Below are 11,197 nucleotides of genomic sequence, written 5' to 3'. Positions count from 1 at the left end.
AGGTTCCATAGGAATGTGATTACCCTTTTAACTGCCCTCTGAAATGGGCAAGCAAGCCACTCAGTATAAAGTGCAATAACAAATGGACAATAAATGTTGACCGGGTCAGCGATACCACCATCCCATCATTTTTTTTTAGAAAAAACTGGCTTCCCAGTGTTTAAATAGGTGAAATAATGCTGCTTCATCTGGATGATGTTATAACAGGAAGTAATTCTAGATTGAAAAAAAGGTGGTGCTTTTACTAGGGAATAAGAGATACCAATTACTTCAACTAAGCGACACTTAGAAGGTTAACCTGCCAGAAAACCTGGGTCAAATCGTACCTTCTCAACTACCTAATCAACTTGAACCAGTTGATACAAAATATAGAGAAACTTAAAGCAAACAACGTATCCACAGATTGTAGAGACCTCAGAACTGCGCCAGTTCCTGTACACAAGCCTGACTGTGAACATGAAGGGTCTACGAGAATGTGAATACACCATTCGGCTATGTCTGTGCAGGGAGAACAGCGGTAGCGTTTCGAGTCCGATTTGACTTTTCTTCAGAACTCTTGAACTTCCTAAACAATAATTTCTGACTCGAAAAGTTAACTCTGTTCCTGTATCCACAGACGCTGCCGGAGCTCAGAGGAAGGGTCACTCGACCTAAAACCCTGACTTCTCCCCACACGGATGCTGCCAGACCCGCTGAGCTTTTCCAGCAATCTCTGTTCATGTCGCTGCCACAACTGCTGTTTTTTTTAAACTTCAGATTTCCAGCATCCGCAGTATTTTCACCTTTATTTGATAAAATGAAATCGGAAACCTGCGTCATTCAAGCATAGTTGTGTGATATTAGACGGGACCCAAGAATAAAAACCACCTAAAGAGCTTCATCACATGATGGTCCACATTGAGCTCACTCGCTGCTGCTGCTCCTCGCCGCCGGGTAAGGAGCGGCCTGCGCATGCGCTCATCCTCTAAAGATGGCAGCCCCCGTGGATCTGGAGTTGAAGAAGGTACAGGGAGACACAGGAGTCTCATTGCCTCGTGTTTTTATCCTCTTTTGATGACTGATCGCTGGCTTTAACTTTCTTAGAGTAAAAGGCACATGTTGGGGAGGGTTTTAGCATTGATTTGTTTTCGGTGGTCATTAAAAGTGTGTGATTGGTGCAGGCCCGGCTGCGCTGCAAGTCTTGCCCACCCTGTTGAGTTGAAAATCTGCCATGTGTATAATCCATAGACAGCAATAACACGATTTCTGACTTATTTTGGAGTGAGATATTTCTAGAGTGTTAAAGAGTACAAGATTTTATCACTTCCGTGTACTGTTGAAAAGCATTTTTTTTCATGTCAGATCTTACCTGTTGTCATCACGATTATTGTTTACACGTTAATATTTTAAAATTTTGGAAGCGCGCACAACTATAAATCAGTACGATCAGTATCTGGACGACAAATACCGATCATTTTGGACGGGTCTGTTCACGGGTTGTTTGTTTTAAGTGTTCCTATAAATGTTCAGTTTTTAATTTCCTAAAGTGTTTGTAATATTGTTTATTATCTGGATTAACAGAATTTTAATTTTCTTGTCAATTTTTATCTCACACTCAGCATGGTTAATTCGGCAAACTCACTTTTTAAAGTAAACAATTCAATGATCTTTGTGCTCAGGGGACAATGCAACAATAATCAGTTATTCAGCTGTTTTTTAAAAAAATACTTAGGATGAGGGTGTCACCCAGAAGGCTGCATTCACTGTTCATCCCTAGTTGCTTGAGAAAATGGTGGCTTTCACCTTGAACTGCTGCAGTGAATGGTGCATTCATTGTAGTGTCATATAGAGAATTCCAAGATATAACCAGTAACAGTGATATTTTATTTGCGCTGGGATTATGTGATTTGCCGATAATGCTTCATTGCTTCTTTTGCTCATGTGGTGGAGGTTATGGGTGTCAGATTGCTGTGAGTGTAACCATGTTGAGTTGCTATTATGCATTTGTAGATTGAATTTACTGAAGCTAGTGCCTGTGATGGAACAGGTGGATATGAACCACAGTGCCTGGGGGATCTATTTAGTGAATTGTAGCATTGTGAGTTACTTCCACTATCAGAGGTGTGTAGGAATAAATGGTTTATATTAGTACATGTAAAAGTTGTGGGCACAGACTGGATTACATTACAGCTGCAACAATAAAGTCTGTTACTTATGTCATCTAGATGCATCAGTGCTATTGTATTGGCACAACCAATTACTGATGACTATCTTTTTTCTTTCAGCATTTTCCCATATTATGTTGGGTCACCGTACTTTAATGTCAGTCATCCTTTGGGATTTGGCAGTTGATTTTACAGCCAGATGCCCTTTCTGTCACTCACCCTTCTCATTCATCTGGGGGTTGGGAAACTCAGCATGGTTCACCAGGCAAACTCTTACATTTAACCCCTGCCTTGAGCATGTTGGAAGGATTAAACCTAGTTCTTAAAAACTGGGTATTTAAAGAGTAATAAGGAATATCTGGCCATTATTACAAGCCTTTAATCTTGGAAAAACAAACAAAATGTGGGAAAAAATTAGCAGATCTGGCAGTATCTGTGGAAAGATAGATAGAGAGAGAGAGAGAGCGACAGAGACAGGGTTGAGATTTGAGAACACAGACTGAAACCATTATCTTGAATTTCAATTGACTGGCCTTAATTTAGATGTAAAACTGTTCAAGCACATGCATCACTTTTAATGTGCATTAAACATCTAAGTTTATATCTACGGCTGCTATATTGTCTCTTGAGAAATGATAGTAATTTCTTACTTAGGCTAGTCAACTCGTGTGTTTTTTTTTAAATATTAGTTTATTTTCTTGGCTGCTTACCACCTGCTGGAGGTGTGGCTGCCTCATGAATGGCATCCCACCTATGGTAGCTTGTCTGTGTGGTTGTTGTGTCAATAAGGCTATTTTATTGCAGGAACATTATTTTTTTGAAAGACATTGTCCAGCTGTATTATTATTACTACTAAAATTATTGATGCGCTGTTTAATTTGAATGCAAGATAAAAATAATTAGATCCTTGCCTTTTGTCTCTTGGCATCCAGGACTTTAGCAGGATTACATTGAAGTGTTTGGTTTGCACACTGCTATTCACCAAACAGGTCCTCTGTCTCGAGTTAATTTACGCAGGTTCCATCATTGGCACTAGGCTACTAAAAAAACTTAGTCTTTTGTGTTCGTTTCTAGAAATTCATGAAAAAAGAAATGAACTGTGGAATCATGTTTAATTTCTTATGAATTTCTTTTGAAAAGCTGAAAGTTCAGAGTTGTATGTGAAACTAAAAACTTCAAAAGTGCTTTATATAAGGCTATTACAGGTTTTTAAAGGAATGATAAAGTTGAATGCATGAAAATTATAGTTAGGTGAAACTTTAATTTCTCAATCCATTCACTTAGACAGATTTAAAATCGGTCCTTTACGTAGGAACAGGAATAGCTCTCTGAGACTCCTCGGTCATTTATTACGATCATAGCCAATAGAATGCTTTCATTCCTTTTAACCAGACTATCTCTATAACCCATTTGCCATTGGTAATAAGAACTCTTACCAAACTTTACTTTAAATGTACGCCAATGAATGGTCGTCTGTAGCTGTTTGAGGTGGAGAATTCCAAAGATTCACCATACTCTCAGGACTCATGATTTTTTTTTTACTCAATGGCTTCCTTCCTTTTTTTTTTGTTGTACTGTGGTTCTGGACTCCCCAAACAGGACAAACATCTTACCTGCATGCACCCTGTTATCCCTATAAGTATTTTGTAGGCTTTTTTGTGATCATATCTTCAAAATTTTTGAGAATACGTGGCTAGATAAAGATTCTGTAATTAATCTTAATGTTAATAAGTAATGTTAATTTTGACTTGTTAAATCAATTACAGTCACACTTTTTAAATTCATTCCTGTGTGCTTTCCTTAGGCTTTTGCTGAATTGCAGTCCAAGGTACTTGATACACAACAGAAGGTGAAACTTGCAGATTTGCAGATTGAGCAATTAAATAGGACCAAGAAACATGCACATTTAACAGATGGAGAGATATCGACAATGCCAGAAGAAGCACGCATGTATGAAGGTGTTGGTAGAATGTAAGTAACAATTTTGTGATCTCCTAGAATGTAATTAACAATAGAAGTTTCAGCTATTTGTTGTTTTTCTGCATCTTTTCTAAAAGGTGGCTCCCCTTTTTTGTTTCAGAGATAGTAGGAACTGCAGATGCTGGAGAATCTGAGAAAGCAAGGTGTAGAGCTGGATGAACACAGCAGGCCGAGCAGGAAGGCTGACGTTTCGGGCCCGAAACGTCAGCCTTCCTGCTCCTCTGATGCTGCTTGGCCTGCTGTGTTCATCCAGCTCTACACCTTGTTATCCCCTTTTTTGTGTTTTTTTTTTCTGTGCCTTGTACTGTTCCTGAACCAAGAACCCAGGTTCATCTGTGCTGCTAAGAAAAGGATAGGTATTATGACAGGAATGGGGAAAATGAGAAGGCCACGTACTCCCAACCTTGCACATCCTTTGGGGTAGAGCAAGTTTTATGCAGGTTTCTTGACAATAGGAATATATTACTGTAGGACAAACAAAAGAAAATTATAAAGTTCCATAATATTATTAGTATTAGTAAACATGACCATGAAGTTTTTGGATTGTTGCAAAATTCACTAGGTTCACTCGTGCTTTTTGAGACAGGGATCTGCCATTTTTACTCTGTAGTTTATATGTTGTTAATCTTACAACATTATGTGTGATTATTGAACTGCCGTCTGAAGCGACCTAGAAAGCCAGCAAGTGATATCAAATCACCAGAAAAAGAAACAAAAAGCTGGACACACTGCTTGGTTGATGTGGGTGTTGAATCAAGGCACAATTAAAAAGTTAGCTGACCCACTTCATCCTTCAGAGGTCTCCTCACTAACATCTTTGGATTGGTGCTAGAGTTGGGAGAGTTCTTCCACACACCAGTCAAGCTACAGCCTGGCATAATTGTACTCATCTACAAGTTTACACCTCAAGTTCCTCGCATTACCATCTCTTAACATGTTCTGTTCCACTGAAAACACAGTTCCCTGGATGTTTAGGCATTGTTCTAAAGAAGAGAATCGTCTTGAGTTCTTACTGTTTACTCTTGGGCTCAAAAGTCCTCTAGGTTTCATGTCAAATATGAGCAAACAGACCTTTTAAATACCAATTACTGTTGACCAATCAATATTTGGAAGAAAAAGAGGATAGCAAGGACAGGTCTAAGTAGGGGAATCTGAAATGTCCAAAAACAAGACTGACAAATACTGAGTCCCAAAGGACATGGATGTCAGATGGAATTTTCAGTGGGTCATGAAAACTGGAGTCTAAGGGGATAATCTAAGACCTTAACTGTGTTAATTTATTACCAATGCACTTTTCTATGGTCATATTGTTAGGAGAGACCCACAGCACAATCTTTGTGGAGACCAGTCCTTTTACTGAGGGCCTGCTCCACTGTGTAGCCATTAGCTCCATGCAAAATTGGATTGGTTAAGAACAGCTCCAACAGCTCAAAGCTGGTAATAGTATTGGACCTCAGCATCCAATGAATTTGTTATGCATCACAAACTGTGACCTTTTGTCTTGGCAATACGCTTACTCCTCTATCATCATCAAGCCAAATGACCAATCTTGTTTGATGCCGAGTGCAGATTTAGCATGCCAAGAACATCACCATGCATTTCTGAAAATGAGGTACCAACCAGCTAACTACAGTACAGGGCGGCAAGGCTAATAACAACAAAATCCACATGCTATAGACAGAACTAATTGATCGCACAATGAATTAACCTGATCAACGCTCTACAACTCTGTCAGACCCAATTGTGAATTATGTTTTTTATTAAGCAACTAATGAGAAGACTAAATACCACAAACATCCTGTTTTAAATTGTGTTGGAGCCAAGCATGAGATTTGTAACTTGGAGCTATCTTCAGCTAGAGGTACTGAGTGGATGCTTGTTCTCAGCATGACAGCCCTGAGGTTCCCATCGCATTCCAGTCTTTAGCTAACTGGATTCACTCCACTTGACACCAAGACACTGAACAAGGCAATTAAATGAGCCTTGACAGTGTTCAGTTATAGTGCTGAAGGTATATAGTGTAGAACTAGGCATGACCACTGTTATTGCCTGATAATGCATATTGTTACCTAGGTTAGTTGCATTCACAAAGACCAGGATAAACTTGACCAGTGATCAGACATACCAATTTACTCCCCGTCATCACCAGAGTGACAGAAGGAATTGTTGACAATACTATCAAATGCTACTTAGTCATAAGTAACTTGTTATAAGTTTGCAATGAATTGATAGTCAGTTTGGGTTCTGTCAGTACCACCAGCTCCAGATATCATAGAAACTGTGGCACAATTATTGGTATGGGCTGGATTACAGAGGGAATACTCAAGTGATTGCTTTTGATATCAAGACTGCATTCAGCTGCTGAGTGTGCCACTAAAACTAAATTTGGATGGAATCTCGGGAAAATTCTCCAGTGGAGATGTGAATAATACTCAGTGTAGCAGTAAGTTATTAGATGAAGTGTCTTAAGTTCCCTTTTCTTTGAGTTGTTATCCTATCTGGTGTAGCACCAGGCATTACAATAGACTTCCTTGACTAAAAATGTTGAGGAGATAATTGGGATAAAATACTGTCATGCCTCTGGTCCTGAATTGCTGTAAATTTGTCTGTATGTACCATTTTAAAAGCAGAGTGAGCTTGGCTGTGATGTATAATGCTATTCAATTACCATTACTTATGATCTGAGCTCACAAATGAAATATGGCTATGTTGGTGAGGTTCTCCACTCGTGGGGTTGGGGCCAGTGGTTGGCATGGGGATAGTGTTTCATTGGTAAAAATACTTCAAGCTGTTGAAATGATATCAGCTCAACCCTGAGATTAAGCACTATTTTAGTATATGCTGGAGTGTGTTGTTCTGGAATGTACAAAATCGTATCAATTACTTGTTCAGTGTTTTTTTTTGCTCTGTGTGCTTTGGCTAATGGTGATAGATCATTGCATCCCAGTTGTGTACAACATGTCATGCTTGTACCAGTCAATTTGGCTACGTGGTATTGAGATTTTCCTTTGTAACTAATGTAAAGGAAGCAATACCTTTGATATTTCACATAATTCAATCCTCTGAAATATAAAAAGAATGAAAGAAGACACTTTTATTTGTTCATGGGATGTGAGTTTTGCTGACTGGGACAGCATTTATTGCCGTCCCTTGTTGCTCTTGAGAAGCTGGTGATGATCTGTCCCTACACATACTGCCATTACGGGGGAGTTACAGATTTTCACCCAGTGACACTGAAGGAATGGCGATATGTTTCCAAGTCAGGATATTGAGTGGCTTGGAGAGGAACTTGCAGGTCATGGTGTTCCCAGCAATCTGTTGCCCTGTGTTTCTAGATGGTAGTGGTCTTCAATTTGGAAGATGTTGTTTAAGGAGCCTTGGTGGTTTTCTGCAGTGCATCATTTAGATAATGCACACTGCTGCTATTGTGCGTTGGTGGTGAAGGGAGTGAGAGTTTGTGTATGTGATGCCAATCAAGTGGGCTACTTTGTCCTGGATGGTATTAAGCATTTTGTTATTGGACCTGCACTCATCCAGATGTAGGGAATGTTCCATGCACCTTGTAAATGGTGTACAGGCTTTGGAGAGTCAAGAGATGAGTTACTTATTGAAGGTTTCCTGGTCTCTGACTTGCTCTGGAAGCTATGTTATTTATATGGCCAGTCTAGATCAGTTTCTGGTCCAGGGTAACCTCTGGGATGTTATATGGAATTAGTGATGGCTGTGCCAATGAATGTCAAGGGACCATGGTTAGATTCTGTCTTGTTGGAAATAGTCATTGTCTGTCGATTGTGTGGTGTGAATGTCCCTTCCCACTTTTCAGCCCAAAACTGGATATTGTGTGGATTGATCTGCATTTAGTTGTGGACTGCTTCAGTATCTGAGGAGTCTCAAATGATGCTGAGTGTTGTGGAATCATCAGTGAACTACTGCAGAGATGTCCTGGACCTGAGATAACTGATCTCCAACAACCACAACTATTTTACCTTACGTCTGGTATGACTCCATCTCGGAGTTTTCCCCGATTCTCATTGACTCTAATTTTCGTAGTGTTCCTTGATGCCACATTTGAACAAATGTGGTCTTGATGTCATCGGCAGTCACTTTCGCCTCCCCTCTGGAATTCAGCTCTTTTATCCATGTTTGAACCAAGGCTGTCATGAGGTCAGGAATTGAGTAGTAATGGCAGAACCCACTCTGTGTCAGGTGAACAGGTTACTGTTAAGCAAGTGTTGCTTGATAGCACTATTGCTGACACCTTCTGCCACTTTACTGATGATCAAAGGTATGCTGGGGCTGTAATTGGCCAGTATTAATTTGTCCTACGTTTTGTGTACAGCATACACCTGTGCAATTTTCCATATCTGACACTGGTAAATGCCAGTGTTATAGCTGTACTGCAACAGCTCAGCTAGAGGCAGAGCAAGCTCTGGAGCACAGCTATTCGGTATTATTACTGGAATGCTGATGTTCGGGACCTTTGGAAATGATAAAGATCCGCTTGGCACTTTTAGCTGATTCTTGCTGCAAATGCTTCAGCCTAATTTTTTGCATTGATCTACTGGGCTCTCTAATTATTGGAAAAAGGGCTATTTGTGGATCTTCCTCCTCCAATAAGCTGTTTAATTGAGGTTGTAGGCTTGCTCGCCGAGCTGGTGTATTTGATTGCAGACTTTTCATCACCCTGCTCGGTAACATTGGGGAGGAGATGGCCTAGTGGTATTATCGCTGGACCGTTAATCCAGAGACCCAGATAATGTTCTGGGGATCTGGGTTCGAACCCCACCATGGCAGATGGTGGAATTTGAATTCATTTGGAATTAAGAGTCTAATGGTGACCATGAATTGTTACCGATTGTCAGGAAAAACCCGTCTGGTTCACTAACATTGGTTTTAGTCGGTCGTGGGTATGGGATCTTTTACGTTACGTTTACTGATGAATGTAAAGGATCCCATGCCCACAACCAATAAAACTAACGTAATATACAAAATACCATGCAAGGACCGTGAGAAACATTACATAGGCTGAACTAGAAGAAAACTGACAATTAGGATACATGAACACCACCTAGCCACCAAGAGACACGACTGATTCTCACTAGTCTCAATACACACGGACAAAGATGGACACGAATTTGACTGGGACGATGTATCCATAATAGCACAAGCCAAACAGATGTGCCAGGGAATTCCTGGAGGCCTGGCATTCCAACTGGAACTCCATCAACAAACACATTGAACTGGACCTGATATACAAAACATGGAAAAACATAACTGGAAGTGATGCCAACCACCCCAGCAAACCTAGGCATATAAATAACAAGCAGGACGGCACACCAGCGCTTCACCAGAGGTGCACTGATGATGTTACCTAGCAGGGTGACAAACCGTCTGCAATCAAACACACTGACTTGGCTAGCAAGCCAACAACCTCACCCACAACCTGAGTTACAAATCTTCTCAAAACTTTAAAGTTGTTGAATTGTTCACCACCGTTCACGAAATAGATGTGGCAGTACTACAGAGCTTAGATCTGACCTGATGGTTGTGGAATTGCTTAGCTGTGTATGTTACTTGCTGCTTATGCTGTTTGGCATGCAAGTTGTCCATCAGGTTGAGGTCTCATTGCATAGTGATGCTCCTGGCCTACCCTCCTGCATTCTTCATTGAAGTAGGCTGGATTCCTTGGCTTAATGGTAATGGTAAAGTTGGGGATATGTTGGGCCAAGAGGTTGCAGATTGTGTTGGAGTGCAATTCTGCTGCTGATGACGGCCCACAGTGCCTTTTGGATGCTCCGTCTTAAGTTGCTAGATCTCTCAAGTCTATCCCATTTAGCATTGATAGTGCCACATAATGTGATGGAGAGTATTCTCAATGTGAAGGTGGGACTTTGTCTTCACAAGCACTATTTGGTGGCCACTCTCACCAATACTGTAATGGACAATGCATGTGTTGCATACAAATTGGTGAGGATGTGGTCAAATATATTTTTCCTTTGTTGGTTCCCTCACCACCTGAAGACCAAGTCTAGCAGCTGGGACCTTTTTAAGACTTGACAAATTCAGTCAGTAGAGTTACTGCTGAGCCATTCTTGATGACCAACATTGAAGTCCTCCACCCAGAGTTTATTCTGTGCCCTTGCCACCCTTCCTGTTGTTCAATATGGAGAAGCATTTATACATCAGCCAAGCAGGGAGTTTCCTTGCTAATGTTTTACCTGGTGCCATGAGACTGTAGTAGACAAACAGCTTGCAGACCTATAGCAGCTGAGATGCAGCAGTTCAAGCAGGCAACTCACCAGCACCTTCTCCAGGGCAGCTAGGAACAGTGAATAAATGTTGGTCAGCCAGCAATGCCCACATCCCAAAAACAATTTCAAGTTGAGTTGAATATTTCCCTCTAAAGATATCTGGAAAAGCTGTACATGTCTACTGTTGAAAATCTATTTCAATAAGGCATTTTGCATATGAAACATAGGATTTGGGCTCGTATTGATGCTGAGGATCTGAATGTTTCTGCTATTTGATGTCAGTAACAGGCTAAAGGAAATGAGCTTTTGGGTAGTTTTAATACCGTGTGAGTATCAGGACCAAATGACACAAATAGCTCAATTTGATACAACAAGGTGCAGGGCTGGATGAACACAGCAGGCCAAGCAGCATCATAGGAGCAGAGAGGCTGACGTTTCGGGCCTAGACCCTTCATCAGAAAAGGGGGAGGGGAAGGGGGTTTTGAAATAAATAGGGAGAGAGTGGGAGGCGGATAGAAGAGGGATAGAGGAGAGGATAGGTGGAGAGGAAACAAACAGGTCGAAGAGGCGGGGATGGAGCCAGGAAAGGTGAGTGTAGGTAGGGAGTTAGGAAGGGGATAGGTCAGTCCAGGGAGGACGGACAGGTCAAGGGGGCGGGATGAGGTTGGTCGGTAGGAGATGGAGGTGCGGCTTGAGGTGGGAGGAGGGGATAGGTGGGAGGAAGAACAGGTTAGGGAGGCAGGGACGAGCTGGACTGGTTTTGGGATGCGGTAGGGGGAGGGGAGATTTTGAAACTTGTGAAATCCACATTGATACCATTGG

General features: G+C 41.1%; 1 protein-coding gene across 1 annotated transcript; it reads left to right on the top strand.

Annotated features, from left to right (window-relative positions):
- Positions 1-872: 872 nt before the first annotated feature.
- Positions 873-4,119, top strand: pfdn1 (prefoldin subunit 1). Its single transcript, XM_048603421.1, has 2 exons — positions 873-1,003; positions 3,949-4,119. Exons 1-2 carry the CDS (start codon positions 971-973, stop codon positions 4,117-4,119), a joined length of 204 nt encoding a protein of 67 aa, XP_048459378.1. The 5' UTR covers positions 873-970.
- The last annotated feature ends 7,078 nt before the right edge of the window (positions 4,120-11,197 follow it).

Source organism: Rhincodon typus, chromosome 12, assembly GCF_021869965.1.
Source record: "Rhincodon typus isolate 14 chromosome 12, sRhiTyp1.1, whole genome shotgun sequence".
Lineage (NCBI taxonomy): Eukaryota > Metazoa > Chordata > Chondrichthyes > Orectolobiformes > Rhincodontidae > Rhincodon > Rhincodon typus.
The sequence above is the reverse complement of the archived record's forward strand: the minus strand, read 5'-3'. Positions and strand labels throughout refer to the sequence as shown.